Source organism: Balaenoptera borealis (genome assembly GCF_965194805.1).
Source record: "Balaenoptera borealis genome assembly, chromosome: 15".
Classification (NCBI taxonomy): Eukaryota; Metazoa; Chordata; class Mammalia; order Artiodactyla; family Balaenopteridae; genus Balaenoptera; species Balaenoptera borealis.
Genome location: NC_138871.1, coordinates 39,645,864 through 39,663,386, shown reverse-complemented (window position 1 = coordinate 39,663,386; position 17,523 = coordinate 39,645,864). Strand labels below are relative to the sequence as shown.

Here is a 17,523-nt window from a genome sequence, read left to right as displayed (position 1 = left end):
GGGGAAAGGGAATTGGGAGAAGGATAAATTAGGAGTTTGGGATTAAAATATACACACTACTATATACAAAATAAACAACAAAGACCTACTGTATAGCACAGAGAACTACACTCCATATCTTAAAATGAAAAACTGTCTTGACTTACTTAAAAATGTAAAAGCAAAAATACTGGGAAAGTCATTAGGCTCTTAAATAGACGAATGAATCCCAAACAGGGAGTGGTGCTAGTCACTGAAGTACTTCAATAATAAGTAATTCATTAATTGAACAATTATATACTGAACACCTATATACCAAGCAGTAAAAATGCAATAAAGACATTCTCTGATCCCTGATACCGTTAAGCTCGTATTTGGGAGGATAAGGTAAAGAGTGAGAAAAACAGTGATAGCTAAGTGGGATAAAGGTTATCGCAGGTGGGGATGGGGGTGACCAAAAGAAACATTTTTCTGACCTAAAGCAAAATGATAAAAATCAGAGCAATGTAGTTAATTTTGTATTACATAAATCTAAACTCATTAAAATGATTATGAAGGTTATATCTCCCTTGCTCTATTTTTATTAAAGTATCTTTTAATTAAATGTTTTTTAACATGTCCTTACTTGGCTATTATCTGTCTTTTGCTCATTAAAATTTTACTCATTTGTGATCCGCTGGTACAGGACACACTAAGGGAACACAGAGCAAGAGACATCTAACTCAGTCCAGAACTGTCAGGTATTTTCCTGGCAAACTGCTTTAGATAATGCCCTAAATTGAAAATGCCATTCCACTAAAAGAACATGTGAAAATTAACGTACGCTTATGGACAAGAAACTGAAAGCTGATAAAATATATGCTGGATTGGAAAAAAGTTACAAAACTTATCTTGGCTTGCTGTTTGATAGGTTTGATAACCAAACCTATCCTTCCTTTAAAATACATCAAGCATTGCCATTTTCGTGAATGAGCTTGTCCAAAGGGGCCAACCTGATTTTTCCCCTCTTTTAGCATGTGTTAGCACTCATTACATATACGCCTAATTTAATGATATTTTTTAAAAAAATGATATTATTTTTAACATGTTTTATCTTCCTACCTGTAATACTCTGACGTAGGGAATATATTTGTATAGTCTTAATACCTAATGGTACTAAAATGGACAAAGACTAGCTAAAGTGGAGACAACAGCTTAAAAGATATGACAATTAGGGGCTTCCCTGGTGGCGCAGTCGTTGAGAGTCTGCCTGCCAATGCAGGGGACACGGGTTCGAGCCCTGGTCTGGGAAGATCCCACATGCCGCAGAGCAACTGGGCCCATGAACCACAACTACTGAGCCTGCGCGTCCGGAGCCTGTGCTCCGCAACGAGAGAGGCCGCGATAGTGAGAGGCCCGCGCACCACAATGAAGAGTGGCCCCCTCTCGCCGCAACTAGAGAAAGCCCTCGCACAGAAACGAAGACCCAACGCAGTTAAAAATAAAGAAATAAATAAATATATTTTAAAAAAGAAAAAAAAAGATATGGCAATTATAAACAAAAGGAATGTACAATATTTTGGGGGTTATACTAATTTATTTCCAATATCGAAGTTACTTAAAGATGAAGGAAAATTAACATTCAGAAATGTTAGTATACTTCGCGAGATACAAAATTTTAGGATTGTAGAAGCCTCCTAGGATTGACAAAGTTGGAAAGAATTATAAATATAGTAGTGAATAAATTTACTTCCCAGTGTTTTATAAATGAGATCAATTACCTTAAAAACACAAACCATTAAATGCATCATGCAAAGTTGCTGCTGTATATCTAAAGATAGATAGAGTTCACTAACATTCTCTGGGAGCCATTTTACATGCTCTTCTAATATTGAGCCTCTGAAAGACCCTAAAAATTACATCACACTTTCCCCTCCATGTAATGACTTCACTGACAGTGAAAACCATGTATGTGGTGATAGGAACTTCAGGTACTTTTTAAAAAGTTTACATCCCACTCAATCTTATCACTAGTGTTAAGGGGAAATGCAAGGGGAAAGGTGATTCTAATAGATGTTTTTTATAAGTACTGCTTGCAGAGAAATGAAGTATCTCACTAATACAGAACAGGAACACATGAATAAAATAGAATTCTCTTGACTCAGGGAGAATAATCACCACCCTGCCTCCACCAGTTTTTGCCAAACAAGATGGTAAGACTTTCAAAATTAAAATTAAATATATACATATTCCAGGGCATATATTAAATATACATATGCCCTGGAATATGTATATATTTGATACTTACATAGAAATATATGGAAGCTTTTGACTTTATGATAAAAACCAAAGCATGCCACTCCCATTCATGCAGAAAGCAAAAACTGTCAAGTCCTCAGGGAGAACTTTAGCCTCTAATTTTTTCAGTAACAAATACAACCATGACTGATAAGCTAGTATAATTTTAAATCATTTAATTTTATAGCTGGAAAATAATTTGGGAGGATCATCTAGCACAATCCTTATGTAATAAGAAGCAGAGGTCTATGTGTTTAGAAATTAAAGAGGGACTTATTATAGTAAAATGGCACTGAAGTAAAATATTACACACTTTTTTGTTGGTATGGTAAGCCACAGCCAAAGTTAAATTTGAGGCTCAAACCACAAGTATAAAACAACAGTAGTAAAGGAACCAGGACTGCACCTAAGGTCCCTAAAAGTAGTGATGAAGTACAAAGGATCTATTTGGGCCAGAGTCAAACTGTACTTAATAATTTCTGAGAAAGGCACAGAATGTGATCTAAAATGGTTTCAAACCAAAATATAAACATTTAAAGAAACAGGAACCTCTTTGCGGGGGGTGGGGGGCAGGGGGGGCACTATTTCCTCCCACACTATCATTCTTAATTCACAGTTTATGGTGTATTAGGGATATTGCCATTAAAAATTGTCCCACTGACCTCTAAACGTGCTAGAAAGATGTCAAGATTTAAGTCAGACTGAGTAAATCTAGGTCGCTATTCCACCATAAAGATGACATGAGAAAGCAGGTAAAGACAAATCTTAAAGAGCAACAGTCAAAGAAAGGGGACATAATTTAATAGGAAAAAATGCTACCAAAAGTAGTATAACCCCATTTTAAAATCCAGACTTCTCTCTTTATTTTTTAGAGATTAAACAAGTAACAAAGTAGATAATAAGGCAGTATGTGAAAACTGGAAGGAACTGCATTAAAGAATTCCAAGAGACTAACTTTGCCCCATGTTTCTTAAACCATGACTACTTTTATTGAGGTAGTGACAAAGGAAAAAGTAAAAATATTAATACCAGGCATCACCACATCTTCATTTTTTGATCTTTCCTTATTTTAGAAGCCAACCTCTTATACGGTATGCCCAGAATTTAAAAAGCTAGTCTTGATTTTTAAAACTTGTTTTTTCCTTTGCTGTTATATTTATATGTTATTCCTTGTATTACAGTACTCATTACTTGTTACTGTGTGATGAATTTAAAACAATACATAAGAGCACATATTCAAATTTCATTCATTTCAAACATGGTCCAGATTAACTATAAGTTGATACAAATTTTTCACCACAATATTTACTGTAGAAATTTTGACCAGTCTGGTTTCTGCTTTCCCCCAAAGATAAAACCTTATTCTTCCCCTGCCCCCAAATATAAACAGAACCTGCCTTGCAACATGATGAAAGCAGTAATCCATTAGAGCATAATAAACTACCAAAGATTCAACACATTCCTCCTGTCCAATACTCAACTATAATAAAAATGCCAAGAGTAATAAAATTCTGAATCTACAATTCTTTAAAAACACTTTCCTACCTTCACACTGGTTCCTTGGAAGAATCTTCCACCTTGTTTTTATCACATTTTCCAAAATTTGTAGTCCATAATACTGAAAATTGGAGAATAGAAGCATGTGAATATATTGCTGTAAGACTGGCAATTTCCAGGATTCACAAATGGACAGACATTCACACATTTACATCTAAAGTTTCAAAAACATTATGCTACCAAGTTTAATTACATATATTAAACAAGGATCTATTCGCCCATATACTGAGTTTTCATGCATTTTCCTCACTTTATTGTTTACTACTCTATTTAACGTCCTGCTGTTTATACATGCTCACACCAGGAGGAAGAACCAAATAAAAAGCCCTTAGCAGCCAAATGGGCTTAGTCTGTAGAAGGAAAAGTAGCAGCCAGATACGAATTCACAGCATAAATGACTGCTTATAGGCTCACGTACTTTAACACGACCAGGCTCCTAAGAATTTAGCAGCTTGGATGCTCTCAAGCTTCCTACCATCTTCTAGGAGTTGTAAGCTCTTGGCCAAGTATTAAAGTATTGTCACAGATACTTTCTACAGAAAGTGTTTACAAACATCACTGGTGTGTTACTTAAGGAGCAGCAAGACAGCCCACGGGTTTAATTTTAAATTTTTACCCCACCCTTATAGTTGCTATTTCTACTAATTTAAAGATAAACTTTTGTGCACAGTCAAAATAATACACAAATGAATGTTGCAATCTGTATCTACCTTTCAGGTATTCCTTCCAACTATAAAAATGATAACTAAAAATGTAAGAAAGTTAATAAATACAAATACCACTTTCAAGCCATTTTGTCCCTCCTGTTGATTACTCACTCTAAATAGTCAACAATATTTATAACAATTTACAAGGCTACAGGAGTTACTACCCAAAATCATTACCATGACCAATTAGTGTGGATAGACAGGAGGAAGAAAAGGGTCAAAACTGTTGTGGTATGCTTCAACCGGTTGAATTAGGGAAGAATCAGCTATAATACCTGAAAGGTAAATTCATTCATATATAGATATATAACCTCAGATTGCAAGTTTTGGCTGAGAATAAGAGTTCATCTTTAAAATGGTTAGTCATCACACAATAAAATAGGAGCATTAGTATTTCAACCAAAGGGATCATGTGAATGCACACTTTATCCAAAGCACAATATAGACTGTCCCAAACTACATTGTGCTCAAACAGTGTTTTTGCTGTTTTCTTTCATTTTTAACATTTCGTACTTTTTAGGAAAAATTTGCCATTTCAACCCAAATCCTACATTTGCAGAACATTCCTTAAAAAGACTTCAAAAATAAAAACAAGGCCAAAGCAAAATTCTGAAATTACAAATTATAAATTTGATGCCATTAAAAAGTTTCATAATCAGCAGTAAATGGTGAAGCTTTCTTTCCTGTTCATTTACCTCTCTTTATAGATCTAAGTTTCAGACAAATGTAAATAAACAAAAAAGGTAAGTTTCTCATTGACTAAAATTCTAAATTAACTTTTAAAAACATACTGCCCTAAACTTGCTTTAAATTAATTTTAAAGGCATGAAATCAGAGTGTCAAAAGTTTTACTAAGTCAAAACAAATGCACTTCTTACTACATGGAGTATATACCCTCTTGCTAATTCTCAACCAATTACAAAGATCTTTAAGAAACTAAGACACAAAACCCACCATAAATACACCAGTTAAGAAGTACTAATCTTAATGATAACCATATTTAGCCAATGTATTTTCAGCCTACCCTTTTTAATTGAAGGATATCCCCCCCCTTCATTGTTGCATTTATTTACTTCTGCCTTTATATCTGATACTGTTACCTAAATTACCTGTTTACTAATCTCTAGGCCTTTCTCCAACTGTAAAAAAGTAGCACAAGCTTGCTGAAGATACAATTCATCTTTTCATCTTTCTGCAAACAGGTCTGAGGCAGGAAGCCCAATAAAAGCTTTTCACTAATTAGTTCAAAGGAATACACAGATCACCAACATAGTACCCTAAAACCCAATCTCTCCTAGACATTAAGACTCTACACATGGTGAGAATTCACATTTCTTTGAAAAGGAGTATTTTGATTAAAAAATCTGAAGTGATAGCCAAATCTGAGGGCCAATGATAAATAACTACTTTGGAAATATACATAAATAATCCAAATATCATTCTAAAGTATTAAGTTTCTGCTTTACACCTCAGGACTTGAGAAATCCACTGCTGAGTTATGAAGATGAGGGACAGAGAACAGCAAAGACTAAATGAAAAAAATAAATGCATGAAATGATCCCTATGGTAGAAATTTCTACTGAGCCCTTAGAAATACTTATTTTACGCATTGAATTCCCCTTTCCCCTCCCACCGCCCATGAAACAAAAACAATTGATGAACAGAATTCAGTTAAAGGGAATCAAAAGGGTAGACCTTGTGGAGGCCTGCCGTCAAAGCCTAGCTGTGTCAGTTGCACAGGAAGACACCCCTTTTCTTCCTATTACAAGCAATCAACATAATGGAACATTATGATTAATATCAGGTAGTGTTAACATCTTTAAAGAAAAAAAAATGATTGCATAAAAGCCAAATGTCATAGTGCATAAATTTAGCACCAAATCATTTGTAATTTATGTAAATGGAAGAATTCTTTACCTGTTGCTTTCTTTCTGTTCCTCTAATCATCTCATTTTTCACAAGACAAATTTGAGTTTTTAAAAATACTGTTGATAAATCAACTTAAACATTAGTAATGTCTGTCAGTATAAAAAGCAAAATTTACCAGGCAAGCAAACAGGCAAACACTGTTATGTTACTTAAGGTTAGCACTTTGAGGAAGTTCTGGACTGTATTTTTGCCCTAAAATTTATAAGATGTCAAAACTAGTTAATATTTTAAAACTGTTAATTAACACAGTCTGATTTCAGAAACAGAGGTGAACATGGCTACTTTCTGTTTTAACACAATGTATACCAAGTGGAAACCTTGTGTGTATTTAAACAGAATGCCATGCATGGTATTTTACTACTTTAAGGCAGTTTAAAGAGAAGTGTGAATCATCAAGCCTAAACAGTCAAAACACATTTTGATCAACCCTTCTGTTCAAACTTAAGAAAAAAGGACCCAAATGATAACATTTTCAATTGCAAATAAAAACTGAGTGCTGTCCCATTAAAAGCATTGGTACCATGGAGTAGGGTTTTACACTGCCCACACAACTTGGTTTTGGAGGTGCCTAGCCTGCGTTATATTGATTACTTGCCCAAAATAATTCCTCTGATGTTATGTTTCATCTCTGAATAACATTCAGAATTTATGCTGAGATCTGTACACATATTCTAAAAAGAAAAAAGAAAAAAAAAACAAACCAAAAAAAACCCCCAAACAACAAAAAAAAAAAGCCACCTTGCATACTAGTCCCAATTTCAAAACTTCATTTATAATTCTTAGGACTATTTGCAAGAATTAATTCTATGTTTAAGACTAAATTTTGAAATAAGTTAACATTATTAAATGATTTGAGATAACAAATGCTAATACTAAAAATGAGATACCTTCCTCAAAGTTTATGACTGGAAGAAAAGAAGAAATAATGGATTTAAAAACCACCACTTGCTTACTTTCGTGTTCATATTCTGTGAAAATTCCAAAATTGTGTCGACTCTTGTCCATGCATCAGGATGCTCCTTTAAATGTGTCAGTACTTCTTGAGCCATTCTTTGCTAAAATAGTATACAAAAAGAGTTTTAAGCTAACTTGTTCTTTCGAATGGTATTGAGTAAGGCACAAATCCTAATATGACAGTGATTTTATCAACTTTCAGAAATACTCAAGAAACTAGTCCTTATAGAAATAAAAATGTGTCCATTATCAACTTCAATTAAGAATGGGTACATTCTTTTGAAACAGAAAAGTTTTTTTCCCCCTAATTTGCTTTATTTGGTATTCTCAAAACTGAACTTAAATTCAATCAATTATCTACTGTGACATAAAGGGGTTCTCAGCACACAATCAACCAAAAGCAACATATAAAAATTCACATCTACTTAGATAAGTTATGTAATGGTATACTCTGGTTTATAAGAGTCACCAAGATATCTTTAACAAACTTTATCTATAAAATTATATTTCATGGGAGACAGATAAAAGCTAGGTCTAAGTAAGTCTACAACTCTCTAATACCTGTTGATACACATAAAACATTAAGACCCTTTTAAAGCAGTATCTTCAGTTTATTGTAAACACACCTTTGTCTCTGAAAATCCTTTAATTTCATATATTAAATCCTAGCTTATTTTGAAAAATTTTTTTGCTTTTGTATTTCTAATATGCAAACCCAGAATATTTAAACCTATGAAACCATCTAGAATTAACAGATGTTAAGATTTTGCTGCACTTGTCTGTTTTTCTTTTAAACATAAGATCTAAAACTTATGGAACTTTGTACCTTTCTTCAGCGCCATTTCCTTCCTTTGTTCCTTCTTTAGAGATAATCACTTTCATGACTTTGGTGTCTTTTCCTGTCTGTATTTTCACAGCATGTGTATGAATTTCATAAATATAGTTGTGTGGTTACTAAATTTTATATAAATAGTATACTGTAGAAATTCTTCTGCAGTTTGCTCTTTCCATCTGACATAGTTTCTTTCCCTCGGCTTCACTGAGATATGATTGACAATTGACAGTTTTAAAGATCTAGCCATGTTGACATTACCTAGTTTCTTCATTTTAACTGTTAGTTTTTCATACGACATGAACACTACATTTTACCAAAGGCTGATAAGTCTATTAATTCTTTTCAGGAAGCAACCGCTTAATCTTTTTCACCTTTAAAGGCTGTTTTGTAGCTCAACTGGATCCTCCCTAATTAACTTTTACCTATTTCTATCACATGTTGTAACCAAAGAGTAAAATTTTATGGTTTTAAAATTCGGCAATTATTCTTCTGTTAGATCATTTACTTGATCAAGTGTTTGATTCTATGGGTTATAAACGAGGAAGCATCAAAAGGGGGGGGAGAAAAGCATTCTTATTTAAACCATCTCTGACACAGACACCTCATAATCTTTAAGTTGGCTTTTATTCCAATTTACAAAAAAAATCATTTTTCTCTTGTGGCTTTTATACACTGCTTATTGTTTAAAAAGTTGACAAATACACACCCACTAAATTAGGTAATGGTTCTGTATCCTGACAATAAGACCAGAAACACTTTGGAACTTGAAAGAAAAATAAGGTGCCTGGGTTCCACCCTAAGGGCCTGGGATTAGAGCAAGTGTGTGAAGTCTTGAAATACAACTATACATTTTTTATTTGATTTCTTTAAAGGGTTGTAATTGTATCATATAATAACCAACCAACAAAAGGTAGAAAGAATGGTGATGTGAATTATTTACCGCCAAAGCCCATTTTAGCAGTGTTTTGATTCTCTTCCTGAGAATATCTAACTAGATAGAGACTTGCATATAAAATAGTAACAAATATTAAGAGGATAAGGTACATCAAAGATCCATGCCTAGTAAAAGTTATTTGGTCAAGATACAACTTTATCAGGTTTTTTGAAGTGATGAGCATTCTACACATAAATGAATAGTTCCCACACTATCACCATTCATTTCAATCTCCCCATAAATCACGTTTCTTCCTTTTCAGTCATCCTTTTTGTTGTAATTTTACTCTCTAAAGTTATTGCTAGTATTTGCATCCTTTTTTAAATTTGTCTTAATCCCACTGTCCTTACGTAATATATCCCTTTCTTTTTTAAAAAAATATATTCTTTTATTAACTTAAAACTCCAGGGGTTAAAAAAGGCACAAAGGGAAACCAAAGAGAGAGAAAATCTGGCATCTCCCTGTGTTACTAACTGAATGGTGAAAGTATTTTAGTTGCTAAGCAATAGATAAAAGAGTTCAAGACACTTAACACAGTACTGGAGAAAACACCCAACTCCAACATTTTTGTTTCCCTGGCGTCCTACTTGGCTAAAAATAGAAAAATGTTTATAACAGAAGGTAGTCCTAATATTACAGTGCTAATTATTCTACTATACTACCCATCTAGGCAAAAGTTCTATCTACAGATTAAAGGCCACCCTTCTAATAATTCCTTCCTCTCCAAAGTTACGTAATCCTTTTCAAAAAAGTTAGGCTACATACAGGTGAGTTTGAAAGCTTAATTAGCATAATTTTTACTTGCTATTTTAAGTATATATTTTATGACAGACCAAAACCAAACAAAAACTCCCCACCAAACCATATTTTAAAACAATGAGTTTACATCACATATGTCAAATTTTCTTCATTATACTTTCAAAGTACCCTTTAAACAGAATGGCTCCTAAATAGCAGTCACCGCTAACAGGTGCTTTACAAAACCTCATCACTAATCCTCCAGTCTCTTGCAAGGTAGGTAACACTTTGTTGATGAGACTCTAGAGGAATGACTAGAAAACTTACTGGAATAAATTTAAGACATCTAACACTAAAAACATGTTTTCCACTGCAACCTTCAACTTTTTATTCAAAATAAAACCCCCAAGAAGTGGTATATAAAAAATTGAACAAGGAAGTGTAAAGATATCACTTTCAGAAAAGGGGTTCTTAACTGCCTTTAAGCTCTAAGCCTGTTCCCTTATCTATAACAAATACCAACTTACTGATTATTCTTTATGCAATTGACTTGTCCCATGAGAAATCTAACTAGACATAAAATTCTTAGTTTTGGGAAGGTTAACTTTGTCTTCATAAATGGAAAATATCTGTAAACACTTTTCTAAATCTCGTCTTTATTCAAAAGTCAAATTTAAAACAAATCATTAAATCTCGACACTGTGAAACATTACTAAAGCAGTATTACAACATAGTCTTCATAATTACTTCTGTTATAAGCCTAGAACGCTGGTCTATTTAGTCATCATACTTTTAGATGCTGTGAACCAGGTTAAAAATGAAGACTAAAGAGCAGTGGCAGCTTAATGATGTGATAAAATTAAATGCCAATCTTCCTAATGGCTTATAGACTTATGCTTCTAATATAGTCAAAGTTGAGCCCAACCTTACTTCATGCATTTCAACCTTACTGTCATACTTTCTTCCAAAAGCAGCTGCTTTCCATACATCCATGCTGGGATGAAATGGAGCTTAAAGCTCCATGTTCAATGTATGGTATGTGTAGTAAATACGGATACTTTTTCAGGAATGCTTTTGGAGACAAGAACACTGATCGAAAGCGCCTAGGAATATAAAACTGTACTAACAAGCTTACAAAATCACTGTAATTTTATCCACTCATACAACTTCCATGGCCCTTTTTCCCTTTAAATTTTTTCTTTATTATAGTGAAACCAATGTTAGATTTCAGAAGGGAATAGAAATACTTATGCACTTGCTAATATTTATACATCATGTTTTTTTGGACTATCTATAAAAGATACTACTATATCCACCTTTCAGAGGTTTCTAAAAAGTATGAAAGCAGCCAGGGTTTAACTATGCAAATATAAATTAATAGCTTGAAGATACATTATCTACCAGAAATGCACTTTTTGGCAAAAAAATTTTACTAGTAAGATATCTGTCACGTCACCTTATAAGATTTTTTAAATCCAGGAACAGAAACTTTTACTCGTTTAAAACTTTACATTATTAGGTCCGCAGGGTGCAGATTCAAGATTGTCCAGTTTCTTGTACCATAAAAAAATTTTTAAATTTCCAAACATTCCTGTTTTTTTAAAAAAAATCCCCAAATCTTAAACTGATCAAAACATAGATTAAGTGTAAGATAATATCCTATTTTAACAGTATCACTTTTACAAGTGCTAAAATTCAAATGATGTAAAGATACTTGGTATTGTGGGATATTTAAAAGAAGTTTTATCTGTGAAGTACTTCTGCAATTTAAATGTTTCAAAAACAGAAGACTCATATTAACTCCAAATACATTAAATATATAAGGGACATACAACCTTTAATATCTACAAAACATTTAGTACATTGGGCTGTATCTTTTATTAAATAGGGTAAAGGCTGCTGAAGAACAGAACAAGTATAATAATAATACTCCAAAACATCCCACTAATAAACCATTTCAAAATATAATGCAATTTCTTTCTCCAGACCACCTCTCCGAATTAATACATAATTCCAATTTAATACAAACTATGGGATACTTTTTAAAAAGGTGGTAATTTAAAATTTTATTCTAAACTCAACAACTTTATTACACTGCAATAATGTTTTGATCAGCTACTTTACCTGGGCTCCTTCTCCGTGGTATAAGCAATTCACCACGTTGTCTAAAAGGTTGATATCCAGTTTTTGGCTGAAATCAAGCAGCTGGCGAGCTGCATGGTCTGCTAACATTGTCATAATTGCTGGCATAGATTACTGAAAATAAAGAAAAAGAATTTAAGGCGCCTATGAAGTTTTGATATTGTCAAAGTTTCTACTCAAGTTATTTTACTTCAACCATGTTCTTACAAATATTTTACTTTGTATTTCAGAGATTTTACCTAAACAACTGAGATAGTAAAAGCAAATAAATGCTGAAGTTACTTAGGTACTCCACAACTGCATTAATCATTAGGGTCCACTTTATTTTTAGACCCCAGAAAAATCATACTGTTCTTTCTACTAACATGTATATAAAGTTACCCTAACCCATTTAAAAAATGATTATTAAAGAATTTATGGCCCTAAAAAAAAAAAAAAAAGAATTTATGGCCCTAAGACCTGATACAATTTAAAATCTGGATCTCGAAAATTTTAAATACAGATGAAGTTCAAATGGATCCCTGCCCCCCGCCCCAAGGAGGGTCTTCTAGTTCAGTAAAAGCTCACTTTCCCTCATTTCATGTTACCTTAATTTTTAAGATATATTGAAGACGCTAAAAATTAAATGTGGTATAAAAGTTTTCCTATATATAGCAATGATTAGCTAACAAGTCTAACAAATCTGGTACCTTTAGCCTCTATAGAATTTAAGCTTTTGCACTCAATTAAACCATCTATATTTGTTTCTTTCATCCCTGAATGAATTTGGAGATTTAAATTACAAGCGTACAAACTCCTTGAATATATGGTCTAGAAAAAAAACGATGGTAATATGTCAAACAAGATTTTTTTTTAATTTCCAGGTACTGAATGGCAAAACAAAAGGCTGTAAAATCTTGCCATTTCCCAAATAAGACCAAATTCTACCATAACAGAAAAATGAGCTTCTTCACCTCAAGTAATGTACTGGCTAAAACCTACTGGTTCATATGCAATGGTACCCCTTTAAGAGGATTCTACTCCAAGGTGCTGGCACACATGCACATTCTTGTTGCCCAGCCTTATAAAAATCTTTCCTTTTGCTTTTTCTTCAAAGCCAGTGCCACTTAAGTCTGACTGGCTAAATCAGCACTCCTCAAACTTTTTTGGGTTAAGATGCCTCACAATCAGAGGAACAGGACAGCTGTTGCCCAATTAAAAAAATTCACAACTTTGTATACAATTACAGACGATTCAGGACACCATGAAAGCCATGCATGAAACCTTGAGTTAAGTAACCCTGGTTTACTGTACTTAGACCCAACAAGGTCAGATGGTCATCTCTACTTCTCCCTCTCTTAACCTTCCAAGATCAGGAAATGGGTGGCTAACTTGATTACATTATGTTTGGACAAAGCAGCTTGTTAGGAAAAAGGCGTTATTTCTTGTCTATTTTATAACAGCTAAAAAACGTTAATAATGGCAGCAATTTCAATTTCAAGTCAAATGTTTTATTTAACGATAATGTCAGTTACAACAAAGTAAAAGTCTGAAGGATCAGTTAGGTTAGATATAATGTAAAACTGAAAAATTATGAGTTCGAGGATTTTTATTCCTCTTAAGTCCATCCACTGTTGACAGTAAAAACTAGTGAGATTTCAAAAATTTCTACAGCAGTTATTAAATGTATTTTTAATGCAAAATACCTGACATACACAATCTTTGATCTAAATACTAATATGAAAAAGAAAATATATATTTCACAAATGGAAGTGTAAATTTACCCCATTCAAGTGCCATACAATTTCAAAGGATCAGAACAATCTTAAAAATTGAGGCTCAAAAGCAATGTCCACAAAGAACCAAGATCTATATATCAAATGTTTTCGATTGGGGGGGTTAAAAATTGAACGAACTTTTATCCTATTTCGTCCTATCATAATTTAATAGCCAAAACGAGAAAGAATAAAGTGACTCTAAAAAGTTTCATTTTCAAGCACATTGTCCTTACAAAAATGAGACAAATTCCTGTGGAAAAAAATCAGTTTTAGAATAGAAGCTTGTATTAAATACAGCAGGGTATGCCACCCTTAAAACTAGCGGCTATCTTCGAAATGACCTACCTATTCTCGAACCGTACGTAGTACAGAAATGGCGGCTTTCTAGTCAATGCCAAGCACATTTAGTCTCCCAAATCAAATAGCTTCCAAAACATTCTTTCCACTAACAGCAGTGTCCCACGCGCTTAAGATACACAATCAGGCAGACAGCAAACAGCCATAGCGGGAGAGGTGAAAGAAACCACAAAAGCTTTTCCTTCTCCTTGGGACACTCAATCCTAAACTCCACTCACTGTATAGCAAATATAAGGTACTATCCAGCCACGTGGTGACTCTACAAGTGACTACCAAAATACCTTCACTGCCACTTCAAACTGAATAGGCAGGCAACTACACACTGCCAGCTCCCATCCAAAAACCAGAAAATCATAACCGTTGCTTAATGGTAACTACATAGCAGGTCAAAAAACAAGTCGCTGCAAGGAGAAAGACTGCTACTTTAGATTGTGTGGGCAATTGCCTGCTTCATTCAGTAGAAACACACCTCACTAAGGCCCGCCCTCCCCTCTCTTCCCACCCGAACCGATGTGCAGCACTTCTAACTATAGCATACTGGAGCACGCACTCACCCCGCCCATACTCGGAGAAGGCATTTAGACCAGCCGCCTGAAGTTCACCGCCCCATTCTCTATGCAGCATGGCCTCTGCGTGGTCAGAGGAGGTCCGGGCTGGGCAAATCTCTCATGCTTCCCCCAGTACACCACTTCCTCCCACCCACCCCAAACTCAGACATGGGAATGAAAGAGAATCAGGGTATTATCCACTGTACAATGCCAGCAGTAAATGAGTCGATCACTTTACACACCCAAGTCCCCCCAAACAAACTACAGCACGGAACCTCATCTGCAGTTCCCTGAAAAATCAACTAACCTTTCCTACTTCTAATTCTACTCTGTAAAAAACCAGAGATTCTGAGTTTCCCTGCAGGAGGAGCAAGGACTTAAGAGCCCCTCCCTCCCGCGATCCCAAGCTCTCCACCGAGGGGCCACGTGATGCAGGCGGACGTTTCAATGCTGCTGCACTAAATATTTCTGGAAACTTCCACTCCTAATAATTTACAGAAATGTTCCTGAAATCACCCCAACTTCTCCCCAACCCAAGGGGCTGGGGAAGCCCTTCCACCCCCGCGCCGGGCCCCACTTCACTATCACGCTCCTTGCCTTCCTCGACCGCTACCCGCACACGCGAATGACCCAGCAAGCGCTCCCCTCCCGCGGCAGCCTCCCCGCCTCCATCCCCCAGCGGCAGAAGCGGCTCCATTCAATCGCAGGCTCTGCTGTGGGCCCGCCGCCGCCTCCCCGGTTCGCCTCCCGCGGCCGCCGCCGCGCCCCACGCCAGCCTTCTCCCGCCCGGCCGCCCGACCCTCGACCCCGAAGACACAGTCGACTTACCCAGAGATTGAACCAACTGCTTCTTCCTTCCTTGTCGGGGGATTAGGGCGAGGAAGGATGGGGGGGGGGAGAGGGGAGGAAATCAAGGTGGGTTTCACAGTTTTCCCACCTTAAAAAAGGAAATTAAAAAAACGAAGAGGATAAGGGCAAAAAAAGCTCAACAATATTTACTATTTCAGGGACACCTCCCCCCGATACACACACCCGCCCCCCCCCCAAAAAAAGAAGGGGAATTAATCTGTGGAATAAATGCTCCCGCCTGGCTAGGGAGTGAGGGAAGGGGGAGGGGAACGGGGTCAAGTCCCAAAGATTCTGCCCCAGGGAGACCCTCCAGCTACAGGCGGCAGCAGGAGCGGCAGGAGTAGGGGCTGTAGAGTCCACACGGCCGGGGGACGCTCTGCTGCCAGTTGCAGTCCGACTCCCCCCTACCAAAATACGGCTCCCTCTCTCACGCGGCTCCGGCGCTGGGCCCCCCCCACCCAGGCTCGCCTAAACTTTCCCCCCTTCTCCTGCTCCTCAGCGACTGGTGGTTCCCCCCTCCCCCTCTGGGTGGTTGCACGGACTGCAGCAGCAAAGACTGGAACAGGCACCGCCGCCGGGGCTGTAGCTACTGTTGCTCTTGCTGATGCTGTAGCTCCCGCTGCTCCTGCCGCGGCCGCTGCAGCCGCTTCTCCCCCTCCTCCTAGTGCCTCAAACTCGGAACCGGTTGAAACCGGTTCAGACTGGGAGATTCCATCTCGGTTGAGTTTTCAGCCCATGGCGCCGCGGAGCGTTTGGAACCTGGGCCTCCGCCCCCAGCCCGCCCGCCCATTGGCCGGTTGCAGCCACAGCCGCGCCATCATCCTACCTTCTATTGGCCAGATCGCCCGTCAATCCCACCTCAAGGCTCCACACAAGCCCGCCGCTTCGTCCCCCGCCTCTTTCCAGCAGCGATTTGCCCGCAGAGTGGGGGAGGGGAAGAGGGGCGGGTCGCAAAGGAGCTAGGAGGAGGGTGGAGGAGGAGGAGGTGGGACGAAGAGCTGAGCCCTGCAGAGAGGAGAGCGAAGAGAAGCCGCGCGGAGGATTGGTTCGAGCGAGCTGTCAATCAAACATAGCCCGCCCTCGACTTCCCGCCCCCTCCCGCCGCTCCCCCTCCCAGTGTTTAGCCCGCAGGCCCGGCCTTTCCGGCCCGCTCATTGGCTGGGCGCCTTTGGTGACGGAGAGGGTGGGGCGCAGCTCGTGAGCTGGTGGTGGCGCGAGTTTGAGCGCGGCGCGCGGTAGCCTGCTTTCGCTCGGCTTCTCCCGGACCCGCGCTGGCCCGCCCCCGCCGGCTCCCGCCAACCTGCGGGGCCTGAGCCTGCCGGGATCGGGACCCGCCCCTCTGATGGGGGCTGCGCTACTAAAAGGGAGGTCACAGCGAATTGTTTTTTTAATCGGGGAAGGGTGGGGTGGAAAAAAGGAGCGAAAAGAACACAACGGAGGCCGACTAATTGTAGGCCCCGGACCTCTCTAATCCATTTTAAAGGCCTGGGTTTGGGTCCAAGATGTTGAGAGGTTGGGGTGAGGTGTGGGGCGCGCACTCTTGGCGCCTCGTGATTTTCTCGGAGACATGGGAAAGATACTTAGCTAGTTCTTGGGCAAGTCTCCTTCAAATTGTAACTCGGTTTCTCCCTAGGGTGGAATTTGGCTTCTTTAACAACCGATCCTTCCTAAAAATTAAGACGCTATAATCCCTGTAATTGGTTTAACATCGTCTGTTTTTTCTGGGTGAGCTTACATGCCAACTGCCCTTGATCTTCCCCTACCCTCGGTTTTCCCTTTCAGCATAGCTGCCCTTCGCATACTTCATCATCACCAAATAGTATTTTCTTTGAAAGTCGCATGCATTTGGCCCTTCATATGGTTGCCTCTCTTGCCCCCAAGTGCCCCTCCAAGTAAGCTTTACTGATTGTTCTTTGCTGAAGAAACACCAAGCAGCCCACCAAAGTTTAGTAGGCCCATT

The 17,523-nt window shown here is 37.7% G+C and overlaps 1 protein-coding gene across 3 annotated transcripts in view; it reads right to left on the bottom strand.

Moving 5' to 3' along the window:
* The window catches only part of XPO1 (exportin 1), a 41,829-nt gene extending 25,509 nt beyond the window's left edge, over positions 1-16,320 (bottom strand). Inside the window, exons 1-4 of one of the 3 annotated variants that reach the window (XM_082358016.1) lie at positions 15,543-16,320; positions 12,035-12,166; positions 7,403-7,504; positions 3,802-3,874 (exon numbers count right to left, since the gene is read on the bottom strand). In XM_082358016.1, coding sequence (XP_082214142.1) covers positions 3,802-3,874; positions 7,403-7,504; positions 12,035-12,160 — 301 coding nt within the window. In that variant the 5' untranslated portion in view covers positions 12,161-12,166; positions 15,543-16,320. Of the gene's footprint in view, positions 1-3,801; positions 3,875-6,215; positions 6,280-7,402; positions 7,505-12,034; positions 12,167-14,720; positions 14,740-15,542 lie in introns of those variants that run through there. The other 2 variants (XM_082358015.1, XM_082358017.1) reach the window with 2 other exon arrangements.
* Positions 16,321-17,523: the final 1,203 nt, after the last annotated feature.